The sequence below is a fragment of the Castor canadensis genome, chromosome X (genome assembly GCF_047511655.1).
Source record: "Castor canadensis chromosome X, mCasCan1.hap1v2, whole genome shotgun sequence".
NCBI lineage: Eukaryota > Metazoa > Chordata > Mammalia > Rodentia > Castoridae > Castor > Castor canadensis.
This window is the reverse complement of record NC_133405.1, coordinates 130,390,096-130,412,514: the sequence shown is the minus strand read 5'-3', so window position 1 is coordinate 130,412,514 and position 22,419 is coordinate 130,390,096. Positions and strand designations below refer to the sequence as shown.

The 22,419-nt window shown below is 34.8% G+C and overlaps 1 protein-coding gene across 2 annotated transcripts in view; it reads right to left on the bottom strand.

The window, feature by feature from the left end:
* Fancb (FA complementation group B) overlaps nucleotides 1-22,419 on the bottom strand; it is a 31,166-nt gene that overhangs the window by 7,542 nt on the left and 1,205 nt on the right. Inside the window, exons 2-9 of one of the 2 annotated variants that reach the window (XM_074062560.1) lie at nucleotides 18,434-18,628; nucleotides 16,625-17,646; nucleotides 13,362-13,511; nucleotides 12,538-12,630; nucleotides 8,463-8,591; nucleotides 6,310-6,476; nucleotides 982-1,304; nucleotides 522-759 (exon numbers count right to left, since the gene is read on the bottom strand). In XM_074062560.1, the coding sequence (XP_073918661.1) occupies nucleotides 522-759; nucleotides 982-1,304; nucleotides 6,310-6,476; nucleotides 8,463-8,591; nucleotides 12,538-12,630; nucleotides 13,362-13,511; nucleotides 16,625-17,557 (2,033 nt within the window). In that variant the 5' untranslated portion in view covers nucleotides 17,558-17,646; nucleotides 18,434-18,628. Of the gene's footprint in view, nucleotides 1-521; nucleotides 760-873; nucleotides 1,305-6,309; nucleotides 6,477-8,462; nucleotides 8,592-12,537; nucleotides 12,631-13,361; nucleotides 13,512-16,624; nucleotides 17,647-18,433; nucleotides 18,629-22,419 lie in introns of both variants that reach the window. The other variant, XM_020183314.2, reaches the window with a different exon arrangement.

The following is a 22,419-nucleotide window of genomic DNA, read 5'->3' as shown; positions in this document are numbered from 1 at the left end:
TACAAAATACTGTAGTAACATTCGTTTATAAACATTATAATCATGAATTAAACAAAAATGCAAGTGATCACTGATAAAATTCCAAATACAACAATCGAATATATGTACTCTAACGATTCAGTTAACATTAATCATGCTGCTTCCTTAATAAATTTCTTTTGCTGAGTAGTAAGATCATTCTAACATTTTCTTACTTTTTTGGCAGTACTGGCCTCACACTTGCTAGGCAGGAGCTCTACCACTTGAGCTACTCCACCACCCTGTTTTTTTAAATTTCACTATGGAGAAGTGAAATTAAAGTAATTAGCAGGCTCTTAGAAAGAACAAGACACAAAAAAATTGAAGCAGGTATCTCCAGTTTCTAAACGAGGCCACACATCCAATTCACACTATACTAGGCATGGCTAGTATATGTCCTACAGTAGCATAGAACCCACATGGCAATCACTCCTGGGCCATACGTTCACCACATTCATACACACCAATTTCTCTTGACTGATTCTAATTTCATGTTACATTACCTGGAATATATTGTTAAAATTCCTTCAAATGGTGTTCTTTGTTTCCAATTGAAAAGTGTCCCATAGATATTACTTGGCTGTTTACAAAAGCACATTTCTGGAAATTCTTTGATTATTTCACATTTCATGTATTCTAAGAGCCACACCTTCATTAAATTCAGGGAAGAACCAGGTGATGTGACTTGAAAACAAGATTTGTGCAACACTGCAAGATGTGCAAAAAGATCTTCTACGTGTTCTACAAAAGAAATATGTCACAAGTTCTATCATTAAAATTGTTCATTATCAAACAGTTTTTAAAAATGTTCTGATTCAGTTAAGTATATGATTAAAAACTACCCACAAAAATTACCTATTGGATTCTTCTTTGGAAATGTCAGTAGGTATTTCTCACTTGAAAGATCTTCCAAACTTATAAAAAGTCTGCCACATGGAATACAGCGATCTTCAAGATACTTACCATTTTCTCTCAATCTATGTTGTAGCAGCACAATGCAACAAAATTTACTGAATATTAAAAGCGGTGAAAGAGATGTTACACCAGTAATTATCTGTATACACTCTTTCTTAGATGGTCCTTCACAAACAAAGCTTTTCTCTTCATTGCTATGAGGGGTCAACTTGATCCTTTTTGCCTCTGATCCTATTTCATGTGGCATCAGGTGTGTTGCTGAGGAAGAATATGTACTCAACTTAATCACTTTATTTTCACATTTAATAAGCCGAAAAATGGAGCTATATGCTCGATCCACTAACAGTGATAAAGTCACATCATTCATGGATCTGTGAAAAATACAGAGTTTGGTTTATTATAAATATAAAATATTTTTAAAATCAACTAGATGATTAAACACTTATACAAACAACAAAATTTTATTCTCTCCTTTCTTAGAAAACATCTTTTCAAATGTAAAATATATCAGAGAGTGAAGAGTAAAACCCAAACAAAATTTTAAAGATCCTATAATAGCACTTCCCTTAAAAATAGGCAGACAAAGGCACTGGAAAGATGCTAGACTTTCAGAAAATAAAATTTAAGATAAAGAAATGGTAAGATAATGCCCAGATTTTATTTTTTGGGTAGCTTTCCACTCCTTCTTTTAAACAAGAAAAAAATACTAATTTTACCCATTTTTAACAGTTTATTTTATAATTTAGAATAAAAATACTCTAAAGTAAAAACTGTATCTTATATTCCCCTAAATGAGTGGAATAAAATCTGCTTTTTAATATAAAATATTGTTTATCTCTCAGAAATTATTTCTAGATTTACATTTCTAACAATTAATAAATATAGTAAGGCTTATTTTACTATATTCTAACAATGTCAACATCCTCAGTATAAGAATGGGAACAAAATCAAGGAGAGGACTTTATTTTTTATTTTATTTTATTTATTTATTTTTATTCCTTTATTCACATGTGCATACATTGTTTGGGTCATTTCTCCCCCCGCCACACTCCCCCACCCTCTTCCCCCTTCCCCCACCCTTTTCCCCTTTCTCCCCTCAGTTCCAGGCAGGTTCTGTTCTGCTTTTATCACTAGTTTTGTTGAAGAAAAGAGACAAGCCTAATAAGGAAGACAAAGCGTTTTTGCTAGCTGAGTTGAGGATACCTATACAGAAATATTCCTAGCATTGCTTTCGTGTACATGTGTTATGACCCATGTTGATTCATCTCTAACTGATCTTTACCCTGGTTACTGATCCCCTTCTCATGATAACCTCTGTTGCTTTAAGGTTTCTGTATTAGCTCCTCTGGAGTGGGGACATAATACACAGCAATTTCACTGTGTATCTATGACTTATACTAAGGATTTTAAGAACTTAAAAATATTCATTTTTAATAATCATATTGTTTGTTGATATTGTTCTTCTGTAAATATTATATACAGATTGTGGAATGAAGCAAAATGAGTTGATGCAACTATGAACAGGAATTTTCAGCAAGGGAGAAAGAAGACACAGATACAAGATTGGTGGTGATAAGACCCTGAAGTCCTTGAACTGAGCTGGAAATATCAACATGGGTTTATGTTGTATTTTATCACTAAAGACACAAAATCATAATTAAACAAAAATATCTCCTATTTCTGCCCACTAAAAAGGCCTAGAAACAACAATTTCCTCAGGGGCAAATGAACACCTTCTATGTCCAAACTTTGGTTTCTAAATCACACACTATATTTGAGGGTGTAACAAAGTAACTGATGAAAAAAAGTTTCTCTTTATAAAAGTATTTAGCTAATAAATAAAGCAAGCAATAATAAAATTATCATTTATTAGACTTTATATGCCTTCTGATGGAAGAAAGCAATATTATCTACTACATATTCTCTCAAAAAAATCAGACATTAATCTTACCTAGCCTTTAGATGAAATATAAATAAAATATAGGAAATTTAAATGAAATATAGGAAACAGAAACATGTTAATGTGAGGCCCTGAGTTTAAACCCCAGTACCACAAAAAAAAGAGCTTTGTTTGTTGTGGGCTGATGGAGTGACTCAAGTGGTAGAGCCCCTGCCTTGCAACTGTGAGGCCCTGAGTTCAAACCCAAGCAAAACCAAAAAAAAACGAAAGAAAAAAGTGAACACAGAAAAACATGTTAAGCAATACCACAGGATGAGATAAGCAAAATCTAGTCTATAGAATTTCATGAGGCGAAGTGCTTGTTTTCTTCAAAATATACAAGAAAATATACATGCATTCACATACACATACACACAACACAAAAGGGGTATGTATAGATTATTAGGGAGTTATCAGTCAAGTTGGATTTATAGATCTTATTTGGCCAAGAACTTAAAAGCATTGTTTTGAAATTGCAAAAAGTAGGAAATATAAACATTTACTAGGAGAATTACAGTCAATTTCTGGCAAGTAAGTAAATACATTTTGAAAGTCCTTGTTTTCAGACACATATACTGGAATAGTTACAGATAAAAATAATATGATGTCTTTGCTTCAAAATAATCTGGGGGTGGGGGTAAGGAGTGAATGGAGGTACATATGAAACAAGATTAGCAATGAGTTGAAAATTATGAGAATTCAGTGATGACCAAATGGGACTCAACATACGGTTCTCTTGGTATGTTTGAAAATTTCTATGTATAAAAAAATTTTTAAGTAGTTCTGTTTAGCATATTAAGGAAATAAGAGATAAGTGGAAAGTACGAGACAATAAAAAAATGACCAGGCAGGTCTGAAAAAGGGCAAATAGAACTTAAAATAACCATAAATAATAATAAAAATTAGAAACTCAATAACTGCTTAAATAGCTGAATAGAAATGAAGATCAATTAGCGACTAGAACACAGATCAGAAAAAACTTCTAGGATTCAACAAGATATGAAGAGAGAATATGAACAAGAGGTTAAGAGAGAACAGAATGAACAGGCTTAACAGGACTTTCTGGACTATGTGGAATTCCATACAGAGATAAATGTTAGAGAAAATCAGAAACATAAATATGCAAAGAAATAATAATTGAGAATTTCCTGCAATACCAAAAAATCAATTCTCAGAGCCAGAAAGTTCAACAATCTAAAGCAGAATAGAAAAGAAACTTGAATCTAATCACATCATGATGCAAAAGAAAAAGCGTAACAGAATAAGCCTGATGAAAGTAGAAAGAAATAATAAAGGATCAAAACTTAAACAGGAAATACAAGTGATCAACATAAAAATTATTGGAAAGGCTAATAAGATATATGGCTAAATTACTCAAAGACTAATGAAATTTTTTTGGCAAACTTATTCAAGAAAAAAAGAGACAAAAAGTTTGGAATGAAAAAAGAATTACTAACTACAGTTGACAAATATCTAAGAGTATTTTAGAAATAGCTTAAACTAATAAATGTGACTTAAATTTCTGGAAATAGGAAGCAACGTGCATTTGAGAATAAATAAAATCTGAATAATCTTACAACTCTTAAGGAAATTGATCAGTGGTTAAAAATCATCTCACGAAGAAAATACCAGGTTTTCACTACTTTCCAGGTCAGTACAATCAAATGTCAAAGCACAGATAAATCTGAATTTATAAAAACTTCCAGAGAACAGGAAAAAAGGAAATAGTCTTCAACTCATTTATAAGATATTATAAACTGGGTACAGTGGTATACCTCCATAATCCCAGCTACTCGAGAGGCTGAAGTAGGAAGATGACTTGAGCCCAGGAGTTCCAGTCAGACTGGGCAATCTACTGAGACTTGACTCGAATGAATAAATAAACAAACAAACTAGTATATCCTTGGTACTGGAAACAAGGAAGTATCATTCAGAAAAATTTCAAATCAATTTCACTCATAAATATAAATGCAAATACTCTTGACCAAATGTTAGCAAACCAAATTCATCAATGTACCAAAATGATATAATGAATCTAGGTTTGTGAGACTCAGGAATGCAAGACTGGTTTTATAATATAAAATTGATTAATATAATTCACCACATTAAAGAAAAAGACAAGTATGAGGCCCTAGGTCCAATCCTCAGTACTGCCAAAATAAAAGACAAAAGACAAACCAGGCACCAGTGACTCACACCTGTAATCCTAGCTACTTGAGAGGCTGAGATCAGAAGGATTGCAGCTCAGGGTAATCTTGGACAAACAATTCATAAGACCCCCATCTGCAAAATAACAAGAGAAAAATGGACTAAAGGTGTGGCTCAAATAGTAGAGTGCCTGCTTTGTGAATGCCTGCTTTGCAAGCACAAAGTCAAGTTCAAACCCCAGTGCCACCAAAAGAGAAAGAAAAAACCCTATGATCAATCAGCCCAAAATACCTTAGAAATTCACAGAAACAAGTCAGGCATGTTAGCAAATACCTGTAATCCCAGAACTAGGGAGGATAAGGCAGGAGAACTGCAAGCTCGAGGCCTGTCTGACCTACAAAGTGAGGTCTAAGCACCAATCTCTGGGCTATATAGCAAGACCCTGTCTCAAAAAAAAGAAAAGAAATTCACTGAAACAAAAGAGTAAGTGTGTACCTCAAATCCACGAGACAAGTAGTCTGAATTCCTTTGTTAAGCTGCTCAAATATGCTGCCAGTATCTCTCCACCTATTAAAGACACTACATGGTCTATCTCTGCTTGTACGCTTGAGGTTCAAATGTGGTATTGTAATACCTGTAGCTAACCTGTTTGGGTAAAATGCTGTCTGGCGGGAAACAGGCAGCATAGATACTACTGCCCTACCAATGATTTCAATAGCCCAAGAGATAAAGTCCTCTATTATCAGCGAGGGACTTTGTTACTTAACTAAACTTTCACCAATCCATGTTAGCTAACAGTCTCTAAATGTTCCTAACATTTCTAAATGATTTTGGTAGTTCTGTGTGCCTTTTAATTATCTCCACACTGAGACCATCACATCTTGATTTCATAAATGTCACCCTCTCATATTAACTCAACACATTTGTATAAAAGATACTTGTAGACCTCTACTGATCAAGACACATATGGCTACTGAGCACTAGAAACGTGACTAGTGTGAGCTGCAACATGTTATAGATGTAAATTAGAAACCAAACTTTAAAAATAGTATGAAAGAATAAATCCAAAAATCTCATTAATAATTTTTATATTGGTTACATGCTGAAATGATAATGTCTCGGATATACTGGGTTAAATAAAACATTAAAATGAATTTATTTGCTTCCATTTCCACTTTTAATATGGCTACGAGGGCATTTAAATTTTGCCATGTGGTTGGCATGAGTTTCAATTGGACAGTATTGGTCCAGAGCATCAGCATAGCGTCAGCATGTTAGTAGTTACTTACAGCTTCAGAGAAGATGTGGTTTTCACTCCGACAACTAACTTATCATCCATCACACGATACCATATCTTCTCTACTAGCTGTTCTGAATCTTGAAAAGTATCTGGCAACTTTTCATCACAAGTATGGACACAAGTTTCTTCATCTCCACAAAAAGGAACAAGACATTCCTTATAGAAAACATGTTCCAAAAACTGATTACAAAAACGTACCAAATGTAGCAAAACTAAAATAATGTAAATCAGCTTTTGGTCAGGCTTTTTGGCCTAAATATTTTTAAATCAAGTATATGTTATGCTATGGATTCTACACATAATTTACCAAAATAAAATCTAAGAAACATACATAATTAACTATCTATGAGATTAAGAAGCAAGCCATGACGAGTACAAGATGACACAGAGCCAGCAAGGATGTAAACCTGGGTCCATTTAAAAAACAGCCTGACAAAATGTGCCCCAGGTATACTGAAAACAATCTAGTCTGCATTTTATCAGACTTGCACCAAGTGGTTTTCATTAATAAATCTAATTAAACTATCTTTGGACTGCTTGTAAGTTTGGGTAAAATTTTATTCTTGAAGTCCAAGGCCATACTCAGCCATTTCCACACACATACAACTTATAATAGAGAACACAGCAATAGGAGGAGGAGGAGGAGAGGTAATAAAATATGCAGTATGAATTGAGTGCTTACTTTATGTCAAGCACTATTCTAAATGCTGCTCACGCGAAAACTCATTTAACTCTCACAATAGCCTTAGTACCCTAACTTGGTTGTATTATCATCTACATCTTACCAACAAGGAAAATGAGGCACAGGGAGGTTAAGTAACTTGCCCAAGGTCACACAGCTAGCAAGTGGCAGAGCTGGGTTTCAACTGAAGCAGACTGCTTCCAGAACCCATGCCCTAACTTAACCATTACTCTAACTACCTCTCCATGTACTAATTACTTAAAAAAGATAGGGGTACTTACACAATAGAGGACTAACATGTTCCTAGGAATCTGACGATTCTGCCGGTAGCTGTGAGATCTGAGGCAGGCTATTCATCTGAAACCTGAGGAAATTGTTACTACCTGCCAGGCTTGTTTTTATAATTAACAATGTAAAGGGCCCAAAACAGGGCATTGCACATAGTGGGTTCAATATGTTAATTTCTGAACATTCTTTTTCTTTTCTAATACTAATGAAAGGACTGACGTAATATGGGGAAGGGAATGGGAAGACATCACTTTAACAACTGACTTTCGTGAGATCTCCCAGGAAATTAGAACAGCAATGTGCAAATGCGACAGTACGTGGGGTTTTATGCTTCTTCATCAGTAGGATCCTATTTTGGACCAAACCCCTCACATTGCTAAGACTGAAATATAGACACAAGGCATAGACCAATTACTAGCCAATTTACAGGACGTCAGAACTAGGCACTAAAGTGATTTGAGAAAATAAAATGCAAGAGGAAGTTTCTCTATGTTCAGATTTTCTTCATTTATTTGTAACTTTGCTAATCTGGTCTTTTTCCATATATATTTTTTATGAAGTCTGAACAGTTTTTGCTTCCTTTCTTTATTACTCTAGTGGCATAAGTAACTGAAATGAAGAGATTCTTAAGGTAGTCAGCCACAAGGAAAAAGAGAGCAAATTTATAAAATGCAGATAGAAGGACTTAGAAAACTAACAATTTAGGGACATTTACTGAAGGAATAAGTACCTTTAGACATGAACAAGGTGACTGATTAAAAGAACAATTAGCATACTAATGATAAAATTATGTCATCACCAATACAAGGTTAAATAATGCTCAGTATATTCCACTCACAAATTCAGGAAATACATCATTTAGTTAGGAGTAATGTCTATCCAAATCATACAAATAAGTTTAATTTTTAAACTTATTGGCTTATTTCTCAAGGTTACTGGTGTTTAATTGAGATTTAATCTCCTATAGAATTATATATAAATTGGTAAAATACTGGCTCCCTAAATCAAATATTTTTTCAGTATCATAAAAGTCCACTATCAAATTCCCTGTCACTTTTATTCTTGATCTACCAAGCAGCATTTTCTACTATTCTCCAATAGAAATATCTCTTCAACGGTTTGTAAATTTTCAATTCATAAAAAAGGTAAAATAGCCACATGATTAATTTTACCTCGTCTATACTTGAGGCACCATCGTCTTTCCCTTGAATCGAGTTTATTAAAGCTTTCCAAGATTTTGAAATAATTTTGTCCTTAAGCAAGAGATGCTGCTGTAATTCCTGAACTGAAGCCAAACCAACCTGTAAAGTAGAAAGAAAAATAGTGGCCAGAGACATTAATTTCAAATGAAACCAGACAAACCATTAATTCAGGAAGTATTTTCTCCAAATGTTCTTTTTAATTCATTTTCTACTGAAAAGCAGAGATTACTTCTCAGAGCAAAATTGTTTTATTTATAGATAAGTCTCTATTACAGAAAGTATTTTCATTCAAAGTAAAATACAGCAAATAACTACATTATAGAGTTTATGTATCAAACAAGAGAACACCAATGCATTAGTTTCCATTTCACTATTAAGTTAAAGAACTAGGAATCAATATCAAGTCCTACCAACATACTCATCTTTATGAAAGAAACTTATTTTTCTTGTTGAAACAATTTCTGCTTCAAAAACAATGCATCCACATAAGCAAAGGCATCATCATGAATAAAAATGATTGCTTTGAATTTGAGAGTTTAAAATTCTGTTACTATAACCTTTACATCAAAAATTTAGATATAATACAGAACAGTCCCCAATCTGTTGTAAATTTACTTTTGTGCTAATAAACTCAGTGTGAGGGTCAACTCTACTGAAAAAAAATGCTAAAAGATACTGAAAAAGATACAAATTTAGCTTTGAATTGGGCCTTGGGAAATGCCCACCTTTCATTAGATCAGATAAATAGATTTCAACACAAAGGATGAAACATTCATGGAATACATTTTGCTACTGAAAATTTAAAGAGTTGTGTCACTGAACTGATAGAAGTTGTTTCATATCAGAATGGATATCTGAGGCTGTTTAAGTATTAATCTGGCTTTTAATAAAACATGTTTTTCTATATTTAAAAAAATTAATTCCCTTTTTAAAAATTTCTTTCTTTTAAATTACATTTCTTAAGACAGGCAATTTTTGTTTTTATTAATGAACAGAAGTTGAAGGGTAGACAGAATTATTTCTATATCTTACTTCATTACACAAAGTACATAAAATGCCTAGCTAATATTTTAAAACTTGTGTTGGCCTAGTTCTGTGGGCCCCACGTATTTCACACTCCATCACTCATTTGCTCCATAAGTGTAACTTGGGTGGAAAGAAATGCACCCAATCAGAGGTATATAGCCAAATCTGAGATGCTGGGTGGGCAGGAGCATAAGAAAGGACTATGTGGGTAGAGACTGAAAATGAAACCTCTCATCCCTCCTCTCCTCAACACAACCCTTCTCCAGGATCAAATAGTGAATCACTAGACTAAATAATCTATGTTGTAAAATAAGTATACTGTAAGAAATTTAAGGAATATAAAAGTACCTCACCTTCTTTTCCTAGATACAAAATACCATTTGCATAGCCAATAGATTGTTTACCTTTCCAGAACTTTCCCATGTACTTGTTAAAGAATGCTTGCTTTCTGTTCCTTACAAGCAACCAAACAACAACAAAAAACACCCCACCTAAAATCCAATATAGGAACATAATGCATGGCATGACAGTGAACCTTGCTTGCTTTTGGGTTATTATGAGCTCTATCACACATGCAGAGAGTGCACAATACAGAAAACAGCTTACAGATTAATAATGAAGTCAACATCACTGTAACTATATTCAAGTTGAATGGTAGCATGCCAGGAGCTCCTTGTGAGCCCTCCACAGTCAAAAACCTCCCTTTGTCCCCTGGAGGCAATATTACCCTGGCCCCTTTAAGATAACTTCCTTGCTTGTCTTCATATTTTTAGCATCTTTCTGTGCATTCTTAAAGCATATTTTCATTTTCTGTGTTTTGTTTCTGAATCTCTTCCCATGTTACTAGTATCTGTAGATCTTTTATTGCCCCGCAGTATTCCATCCTGTGACTACCACAATTTACTTCTCCACTCTGCTGCTGGACATTTGGGTATGCCCAATTATGGTGGAGTAGACAAACAATACTGGTATGAACATCCCTGTAAGCATTCCCAAGTTTCACCAAAATCCTGCTCTCCCTGCTTCCCCTGCAATAACTGACTAGAAAACAAATTTCATAGGAGAAAGAACAATGCAGTGCAATGGACTCTAGTTCCAGAAGTCATTTAAACTTTCTAGGTCTCTGTTTCCTCATGTGTAAAATGGGGAGAGGTAAACTGGTTAATCTCTAAATGGCCTTCCAACACTTGGAACTCTATTATCTACATTGACAGCTACTGTTAACATGTGGATACCTAAAGCAATACACTCAATCATCTCTTACCTCCCACCTCCATTCACTCCTACATTGTTTAAAACTTTTCACATTTTCCTTCTTTGTCTCTATGCTACCTTCTAAATAATTTTTCTGACATGCTAATTTGCTCTGCACCAGTTTCATTTCTTGGAGTTAACTATTAAAGGCATCTGTTGAGTTTTTTATTTCCATGTGTTTTTAGTTGACAGAAATGCTACTTGGTTATTTTCTGTGAATAGTTACTCATGATGCCTTGTTTCATTATTTGCTTAATTATTCTGTGGGTAGTTCATTTTCTTTTTAAAAAAAATCACTTGTGAGATTTCAAGGAGGCCTGGGATAAATGTGTTTTCCAGAGAGGGTTTTATGCTTATTTCTACCTAGTACCTGGAACATTTTGCTGTAGGTTCAGTACACATGACCCCAGGGCAAAAGGATCAGCAGTATTCTGCTTATCTCACTGGATTTCAGCCTTGAAAGCTTATCTTGATAATTATTCTTCTGTTGTCGGCTTTATGAAGCTTTGAAGAAAAATTTGAAAAATATTTCACCTATCATTTCAGGTTGTCTTAAATCAAGAGATGTGGTCCTGTTTCATAAATAAAACATTGTTTTCATTGTCTCACTATTCTATAAGGAATGTCAATGAAATGGCTAATCATGATTATTAACTTGACTGGACCAAGAGATACCTAGCCTAGTAAAGCATACCTGTGAGTATGGCTGGGAGGGTGTTTCCAGACATTAGTAACAAAGAAGGTAAGACCCACCCTGAACGTGGGCAGCAACATGCCATAGGCAGGGGGGTCTGGATAAAATAAAAGGGGAAAAGGCAGAATGCAGGCATTCTTTCTCTGTTTCCCAGCTACCAGGTGAGTTAGCTCTGCTCATAGTCCCACTGCTATGATATTCTGCCTTGCCTCAGGGCCTGAGCAATGGAGCCACCTGACCATGGGCAGCAATCTCTGAACCTGTGAGCCAACATAAATTCTTCCTCCTTTAAACTGTTTATGTAGTGTTTCCTATCACAGTGATAAAACCCAATACCGTGCAATACTCTTGGTACATCTGGGAAAAAACAAAAACCCTTTTTTTAGGGAATATTTTTGGGGTGTTTCTTGAGACAGGGTATGTCACACAGGTTGACCTGGAACTTACTAGGTAATTCAGGCTGGCCTTGAATTCTCGATCCTTCTGTCTAAGTCTCCCAAGTGCTGGGATTACAGGCATACACGACCAGCCTGACATTTTTAGGGAAATTTTTGTAGAAAACTTAAAAGTACACTGTTCATGTCTGGAACATGTTATGATTTAATCATATCTGCTGCCCCTCTGAAAAGATACTGTGGCACAGTCTCCCTATAAACCAGAAAAATGCATTTCAAAAGTCAGCTTCTTATATTTTCTCTTATGTGGCTTACTAAATCTACCTAATCTTACTACCAGAAGGTGTCATTTTAGATGATATATTTATAAGTAATGCCATAATAGTTCTCTTTCTTCTTTGAAAACAGGGTCTCCCTACATAACCTAGGCTGAACTGGATCTTGCTCTGTATCCCTGGCAAGCCTTGAACTTGTAATCTTCCTGCCTCACCTGGGGTTACAGGCCACACTTGGCTTCGTAATATTTCTTACAGAGTGCCAAAGAGGTAAAGATTCTTTAAAATATAATTTTTACCCAAGCACTGAGTTGTTTATACTTTAATCACCTTTCTTTCAGTGTTCTTTCTTCATTTTGAATAGCATTAATCAAAAAGGAAAAGGAAATACAGACACTAACCTTTATTCTTCTTTCCAGAGGTGGAATCACCAAGCACCGATTCTTATGTTGGTCTCCAAATAAATCATCTTTCTTACAATCCAAGGGCTCACTCTAATGAAATAAAATAAAAACTGAAGCTTTAAAATAAATTGAAAATTTATAAGGTTAACAAGATACAATTACAGTTTATACAAAGGACACTTTCCAATGTTATACATTATTCCGTTAAAGGCAAAATTATGTATTTTGCACATTTCTTCATAATTAGAAAAATTACTACGGTTACTATTATTGCCACCTAAAATTTGTACATGGCATTACAAAGTATTAGCTCATTAGTTTTCTAACCCTAAAATCCCTTAACTAGAGAAAAAAAACTATCTTCATTTTACAAATGAAAAAAAAACTGGAAAGATTTTACATAGACCTGAAATTTCAGGGGCATAATTTCTTTTGTGTTCAAGATTTCAAGATATTTTGAACTGTTACTTCTTATAAAAACCAGTTTCATTTCATCTTATTCTTTAATTCAGATTATCATGTTTATCGATGTAAAATACGATTTTTCAGAAGCAAATAAAGATAATTTATCAAATTTCTGTCAGTTGAGTGACCATTAGACACAATATATTCCAAATTTATGTTAAGAACACAGTTAATTTGTATTAACATTTGTTGAAAGATTCAATGTATATATTTAAAGATTTGACTTACATATTTTTGAAATTTTAAAGTTTAAATATGAAATCACAAGTACTTAAATGGTGGGTCAATAACTTTTAAGTACTTAATTTTTCTAAAATGGCTCTTAAAATAATATATAATAAATAAATAGAACTTACTGAATAGTTTATTTCACCAAGATCAGTTATTAGAAATGAAGTCAGGCAATCTGAATTTGGTGACTCCTTAAGAAGCAGGGCTTGTTCACTTCCAGTTCCAATAAAGTCATCTATTAGTACTAAGCTAACTTTTTCCCACTTAGCAGCAACCTGAGAGAAAAAGAGTATTAAAGGAATAAAGAAGGAAAGAAATCAGATGTGAAACAAGTGAATAAATCCTTTTGTTTCATATAGTTGTAATTTGTTATCCTCAAACTTACAAATGAGTAATGAAAACGGTAGTGTAAAAACTAAACTAAAATAAATACACTGGAGGATCAGAAAATACAAGGAACTATAATAAATTTACTGATAGCAAGATACTTAGATTTACTACTTTATTATTAGTGTTTTCTAGGGACTATCACATTCCTAATTCTATATTAAAATCTTATAATCTGTTTATACATTCTCACTCTTTTCATAACTAAAGCTTTTGGAGACTCTAACATTTATCATGAGTAAAATTCTAGTGAAGAGCCCTTCTTTAGCATGGTTAATTTAAGGATGACCCTCAATCCCATAAGCCTTAGTGGAGATGTTGGTTATGATCAGACCAATTAGGGAAGGAATTCAGTTGCATTAGGTAACTAGAAGGTACCAGTACACACTTTAAAAGCTCTCAAAGCAGAATAACCTATAACTGTATCAAGATGAACTTAATAGCTTAAACCCTGGTGGAGGTGGCAGATGGCATGGCTATTATAAGAGATGCAGAAGGTGAGGGATTCTAACAGTGGGACGCCTAGGAGCATCTTAGTTTAGTGGAATAATCTGGCAAGTTTATACCAGAAAGGAAGATGCCTAGTGTAAACTAGAAAACTTCTTAAAAGTCCATAAAGCCAAAAGCCTCCAGATTGATTCCTTGGAAAATTAACACTATAAGGATCAGATTCTCCTCCTTGAAGCAGAGAAGCTAAAATTCCCACTCAGAATCGCAGGAGTACAGATATTATATCATCTAGATGATACAGGACAGTGGCTTGTATTAGGGCAAGAACATAAATAAGGCTCTTTAATCTGCATAACAAAATATCAATCTTGCCTCTATAGGGCTAATTTCTAAAGCTACAATTCTTCACTTATGCAGGAAGGCAGCTTATTGCAAACCCATAGACTCCCCCACAATTATAATGGAATGTAATGAGCTATGGGAGGAAACATTAATAGTAAGAATATGCTTGGTATGCGAACATCACAGAGCTGTGCACATGTGTGCACACACATTTGTAATCTATACCTTGAGAATGATGTTACCCAACACAAATACAGATGAGTCACAAAAGCACAGCACGTACATAATTTTAATCTTTCTAGTGGCAACAAAAAGGTGAAATTAATTTTAATATATAGTCATCCCTCAATATAAGTGGAGGATTGGTTCCCCTGAACGCTCCAAATGCTGTGGATGCTCAAGTCGCTTATATAAATCATCTGTAGATTATTTATATCCAATACAATGTAAGTCCTATGTAATAGTGGTTATACTGTACTGGTTAGAGAAGAAGGATGAGAAAAAAATGTCTGCACGTGCTTAGTACAGACCTAATTGTTTTTGAATATTTTAAATCTGCGTTTGGTACAATCTGTGGATGCAGAACAGTTGAATACAGGAGGGCCGACTATATTTAACACAGTATTTCCAAAATATTACCAATTCAATATAATCTGAAATTTAAAATATTTTATTTATGTATTATTGAGTATTCTCTTTTCTTTCTTTTCTTTCTCTCTCTCTCTCTCTCTCTCTCTCTCTCTCTTGCTTCCTTTTTTGAGACAGGGTCTTGCTATGTGCCCGAGGCTAGCCTCTAACTCATAATCCTCCTGCCTCAAACTACCAAGTGCTGGGATTATAGATGTATACCAACATGCCAGACTATGAAATCTCAACTACATTTGATATTTGTAACACAGTTTAATTCAGATCAGTCACAATTCAAATACTGAATAACCACATATGGCTAGTGGCTATCACATTAGAAAGCACATCTGTAGAATATATTAACCTTTTACTATTGATGCATACCAGTATCTAAATTCAGGTATACCTGACAATGACTTCAATTTTGAAATGCCTGCTACATAGATTCTTGTCAAAACTCACAGAGACAATTTCTACTTGAGAAATCCTAAGAAAAGAAAAATTAATTGTGTATTTCTCTAGTCTCAGCTCTGGTTTTTAAGTCTGATCACTGAATCAAACATACACCTGGGACTTTTAAGAAGGGCTGATCTGGGAGCACACTGACCTTGATTTTCATTATTGACTCTGAGTCATACTTGTTTGTATTTTACTTGTCTTTGCAAGCTGCCTTAATTCATTCTTGGAATGAGGTAGTAAAAGGATAGGTAGATGGATTCGTAGCCATTACAAAGAAAGCTTGCTTCTGTTACCTTTTGTTTGGGGGCAAAAATGCCCCCAAACAAAATAGACAAAATAGACAGCGTTTATTATTTAGTAAGATATTCATTTTATTATCCCAAACTTCTCACAAGTCCCCTCAGAACTCAATGATAGAAAAAAAAATTCCCTTGTAGTATGGTTCATTTGATTATAAAACCTGGCATATTTACTGTTTTATCTTAACTAGTAAGCTAAATATAATTGCTCAAATGTAATTCCTATACCTCCCTTAACATAGATTTTCTGGCATGATTTCATTAATAAAAGTTAAAATATTTACATTAAAAGACAAATAAATATATAATCATTCTGGATACAGATTTGTTCATGTATTTCCAACCTCAAAGGTTTTATAACTCAAAATAGTAAGAGCAAAAAACCATTATCAGGTAGTATTCAGATAACTCCAAGAAAAAAGGAGCAATGTAATATATGTAATTTCAGTAGCAGCACCAAAAATTAACTTGGAGAATAAAATGCCATGATGAAGCATAGGAATGCTTAAAAGGTCTAAGAACAGGCAGGCATGATAGCTAACACCTATAATCCCAGCACTTGGGAGGCTGAGGCAAGAGGATCATAAATTTGAGGCCAGTCTGGGGCACACAGAGGGTTCCGGGCCAGCCTGGGCAACATAGAAAGAACCCGTTTCAAACCCACATTATTTTTTGGTGGTACTGAGGCTTGAACTCAGGGCCAACCATTCTACTACTTGAGTCACAGCCCTAGTCTAAGACACTATTTCAAAAACGAAAACCAAAACAAACAAACAAAAAGTCTAAGACCACCAACTGAATTATTACGAGGTTAAACACTGTACCTGAAAGTTCTTTCTCCAAACAGCACAAGCTTCACTGGACCTAAATGACACAATGAAAAAAATATTTCCTTCAACTGAATCCAGAAGTTGAACTGCATAAGGATCTCCAAATGGAAGCTGGCATACTCTTTTAGGAGTTCCATTTTGGAATGAAATGAGCTGATTTTTTTGAGTGAGGGCTAGCAGAGACATCCTTAACTGGTTGTTGACAATCTCAGTTGCACAGACATGCACATAAGCTATCAAATTACTATAAGCCGGAGGGATAATGTATGTATCACTTAATATTTCTTGACTTTCAAGAGAATATATACAAAATTTGGTATTCCAAATTTCATAATCTGATATTGAAAGCTTTGGGGTACATTCTTTCTGTGGTAAATAAAATTCTGTTAGTCCCAATAAAACTATACCTAGATTTTCAATCTCACCTGCCCACTCAATAGAGGAAAAGTTAACTGACACACTAATGATTTTGCCAGTTTGGGAAGAGATACAGAAGAATGTTTTTACATATTGCCATAAAACTAAAGGGCCATTAAGGACCCTTATGCTGTCCTTCAACTCATAGTCTAGTTTAAAAGTCAAACACTTTTCAAATTTATTAGTGCTGTGAAGAAGCAGCAAATAATATTTGAAAACATTATTAGCTTTTGTGCATTGTATCAAAATGCAAGGGAGATTAATTCCAGTTCTGTAATCTGACACACAGTTGCAACACGTAAGTTTTAAACAAGAGCTTTCCTCCTCTAAACTAAAGACTCCAGTAGACTTCAAAACAAATTTTCTTGTTCCTCTATCAAATACCATTCTTCTGACATGTAATATGGATGTCTTTGCAGGCATTTTATCGGCAAAATTTCCTTTAGACAACTGGAAAACAAGGACCTCCCCATTATAACACAAGAGTCTTTCTTGATCATTAAATGACATTGCTTGTTTGCTTGTTATTCCACAATGTCCAGTCTTTGTGTTGATCCCAATTTTCAAATGCAAACTGATTTCAGTTGATGCTTTTAATCCTAAAAAATAAATGAGAAAACTGTCGTGAAGTAGGCAGAATTGAAAAGAAAATACGTTTTTCTATCAGAGAACTAACACACAGGTAACACTAAATAAGTAAACATTTTCAAGCTTTTTATACTATTGTGACAATGTTTCTTTTTTCATTTCTTTTTTGAGGTAGGCCTACACTGGCCTTGCATTCACAATTACAAGTATCCACACCCAGCAACAATGTCACTCTTATAGAAAAAAGAAATATATTTCCAGCCAGGCACCTGGCTCATGCCTGTAATCCTAGCTACTCAGGAGGCAGAGATCAGGAGGATAATTGTTCGAAGCTAGCCCGGGCAAATAGTTTGCAAGACCCTATCTCAAAAGTACTCAACACAAAAAGGGCTGAAGGAGTAGCTCAAGGAGTAGAACGCCTGCCTACCAAGTGTGAAGCTGTAAGTTCAAACCCTAGTACCACCAAAAAAAAAAAGAAATATATTTTAAATATTATTTCTGTACATCTCCTGAAAAGTATGTTGCTAACAATGTGAATAACTAAATATAAAAAAGATACCCAAATGTGTTAACAGCACATATTTAAAGCTTTAAATGTTTTATAAAAGTGATTTCAGGCCAGATGTGGGGTGCATACTTATAATCCCAGCACTTGGGAGGCAGAGGCAGGAGGATTGCGATTTCAAAGCCAGCTTGAACTATGTAGTATGTTCCAGGCCAGCCTGAAAGTGACTTCAGATATTCATTCTGGTTCAGGGAATTTCTTATGGACTGTACTTCTTTCTGTTTCAAACTTACCAACTCTAATATGGTTTCACCTTAGACCCTGTAGAATGACAATTCAGTTAAATCCATGATTTACTTGTCCTAAAGTTCAGACTCTTCTCCACATACAGTGATTTTTGGAATTAGACTGCTCCTACAATCCAGACATTTTGGCTTCTGCTTCCTGGAGACAAAAGCTTGTAGAGGCTCTGTGACAAAAATAAAACCCTAGAAATAAAAATAGGAGATGCTAAAACAAAGCTTAATATCTCTATGGGAGTAATAGACATAAATCTTACTTTACAAACAATGCATTTTATGACCTAAGGAGAGGAAAATTATAACGAATAGAAGAATTGAATAATAGCAATCAATCATTCATGCTTAACTACCTGCCAGGTGCAATACATGCATTATTCTCTTAAAATAAGTATTCTTATTGTCTTTTAAATGTAAAAACCTTATTTTAACAAAGGTTAAGAAAATTTACCAAGGTTGTAACAATAATCCACACTTAAAATACGAATCAACAACCGTGCTAGATTTGGCCCTCTCCTTCCTGAGCTACACTTTTAAACACCACACTGGCATGCATTTCCTTACTCCAAATAAACTGGTTTAGGAAAGGCAACTTGAGAGAATTGCTAAACTAGAATAAAAATCAAAAGAACACCCTATAAATTGAGTATACACACAATGAAAGATGCTGTTCTCTCTATTCAGTGGCTGTACATACTGAACCACTCCTTTAAGTATTTAGGAGCACTGCTGAAAGCTTACCATGTGCCAAGCAGAGTGCACTTAGTCAATAGGAATGTTGGGTCTACCTTTTACTAGATATGTGACTTTAGGCAAGTTACTTACTCCTTATTCTGCATGTCCACATCTATATAATGGAGTGGAACAATGTACCTGCATCACAAGATACTAGGACTAGATAATATAAAGCACTGGCAATACAGCCTGTCACATAGGAAGTACCGCAGCCCCCCATCAACAGTTTTACAATTTAATTATCCATAGTTGACTGTGGCCTGAAAACATTAAACAGAAAATTCCAAAAACAACTCATAAGTATTAAATTGTGCCCTGTTCTGAGTAGGGTGATGAAATTGTACACTGTTCTGACTCTTTCCCATTCAGGATGGAATGTGAGTCATCCCTTCGGCCTGTGTACCTATGCTGTATATATTTCTCTCTGGTTAGTCACAAGATAGATGCCTCAGTTATAAGATGGGTTGTCAACAGTATTCAAACACTTCCATTCATAACACTTATTTTACTTAATAACAGCCTCAAAGCTCAAGAGCAGTGATCTAAGGGAGGTACCAGGGCATAAAACAAGGGAGGACAGGTTAACCCTGGTAGTATATGGCCAAGCTGCTTAGCATATAGAATAAACACACTATATATGGGGCTGAGTACCACCTGTGGTTTCAGGCATCCTCTATGGCTCTTGGAACATACCCTCTGTGGACAAGGGGGATTACTATACTAAATATATGATAGCTGCTACATTTTTGACATTGTAATCGTCATCATGATGGCCAGCTGACTCATATAGTATCTACCCTTAGACACATCGAAAGAATAGTTTCATACTTAAGAATACAAGTATCTATTAGTTGTCCAATTAGAAAAATGCCATAATCTACAAAGTTAAGTTAATTTGGCCTGCACTTTACAAGGACTTTAGTTTACAGTGGCAATTCTACTTAACATCAGATTAAATTAGCACTTACTTTCAAGTTAGAGATGTCACATCTTATTGTCTAATATCCAAATACATCACTTGTGAGCCTAAAATATATTCACATATTATCTGATACTCTTTCCATCACTTAAATTGGGCATGATGCCACACACCTATAATCCCAGCACTCAGCAGGCTGAGGCAAGAGGATCATAAACCCAGGACAGCCTGGGCTACATAGCAAGACCCTATCTCAAAAAAAGGAAAAACGAAGAAAAGAAGTGGCACTTAATTGTTCTCCCTTTGAGGACTGGACATTGCAATTAGCTTCTGGTCAACAGAATATGGCAAAAGTAACTGTGACTTCCAAGCCCAGGTCATAAAGAACACTGTGGCTTCCTTCTACTTCTTCATTAGATCACTTGCACTGGGGGCAGCCACCTGCCATACCATTAAGACACTTAGGCAGCTCCATTGATTGTACATATAGCAAGGAACTATGACTTCATACCAAAAACCAGCAAAGGACTGAGGCCTTCTGTGAGCCTTCTCAGAATCTGTCCTGGAGCCCCAGGGCAAGCCCCTGAACCAGAATCACCAAGCTAAACTATTCCCAAATTCTTGATGCCCAGAAATTGTAAGATAATGAATGTATGCTGTTGCAAGCTGCTAAATCTTAAGAGTACAGTTGTCCCACTGTATCTATGGGGGATTGGTTCTAGGTTCCCCCCTCCCCTCCTGCAAGTGGATACTCAGTCCTTTGAGAGTTCAAATGCATTACACAAAATGGCATACTTGTATGTACACTCAGCCTTCCACATCCATGAGTTCTGCATCAGTGGATTCAACCAGCCATTGACAGAAAATATTCAGGAAAAACAACTGCATTTGTACTAAACAGGCATGCTTGTTTTTCTTGTCATTATTCCCTATATACAGTATAATAACTATTTGCATAGCATTTATATTCATGTTAGGGATAAGTAATCCAGAGATGACTTAAAATACACGGGTGGATTGTAAACTCTATGTGAATATTATGCCATTTTATATAAAGAACTTGGGCATCCACAGATTTTGATATCTATGAGAGTTCCTGGAACCAATACCCCAGGGATACTGGGTGATGACTAACCTATGCTAACATAAATATAGTAGGTTGGCAATAAATATTACTCTTATCCATTCTTCTCCACTACCCCCCCAGTAAACATGGTATTCCCTTTAAATGGTTAAAGATTAATTTTGGTACTTTATATTTCAAAACTCTTTAAATAAACTTTCAGTGTGGCTCAGTAAGATCCTAGAAGAGCACTATAAATGTGCAGATGAAATTCAAAAATGTCTGTAAGAAACCACATCAATCATGACCAAGAAAATGTATCTTTGAGAAAAAAAGGTAGAATTAAGATGCCCAACTAAAAATTGTGCCTAATAATTCTGAACATATACTTATGAACACAATACTGATGTCCTTTTTTTCACTGTATATTATGTTGTAGACTTAGGTAAATTATCCTGGCTACAGAATAGGTCCACACTAAAACTTTTTTCTCCCTACTAAGTAGAAGGTGTTTCTTAGGAGTCTACCTAGAATTGATCTTGCCTCTTCCATATTATCCAATATAGCTGAAATGTCAGTGAATGTGGGGGAATGGTTATATACTAAGAGAATTAGGTAAAATTAAGTTAAAGATTTTCTATATTACACTAAGAACTTCTTTCTCCTATAAGCAATGATAATCCATTGAAAGATTTCAAAAATAGAAATCACAAAATTGTACTCCTGCATTATAAAGATCCTAGTGGACCTCAGATGAGTCTGGAAACAAAGCTAACTATTAGGAGATAATTATGAGTACTTAATTGGAGAAATAACTTTGGAAGGTAATCAAGAAATAAACTGAAATGCATATATTCAGGAATTTCATTTCTAGACATGAACCCAGAAAAATAGTCCCACATACACTCAAGGACATGGCTCTAGGATATTCACTGCCCTATTGCTTGCAACATAAAAAAAAGTAAAAACTTCAATGACCACCAAGAGGAGAATGAATAAATACAGATGGAATGTCATTCAGTAGCCAAAACGAATGTATTAGATCTACATATGCCATCATGGCTAGATTTCAAAAATAAATGAAGTTAAAATTATTTATATAAATTAAAACACATAAAACAGCATTATATATTTTCTGTTTACTTACAATGGCTACATTCCCTGAGTGCTTTCTCAAGGAATAGTGCCAGGTACTTTTCTAAGCACTTTGGTTTAATCATTTATTGTTCATGACATCCTTATACCATAGGCACTACTAAGATC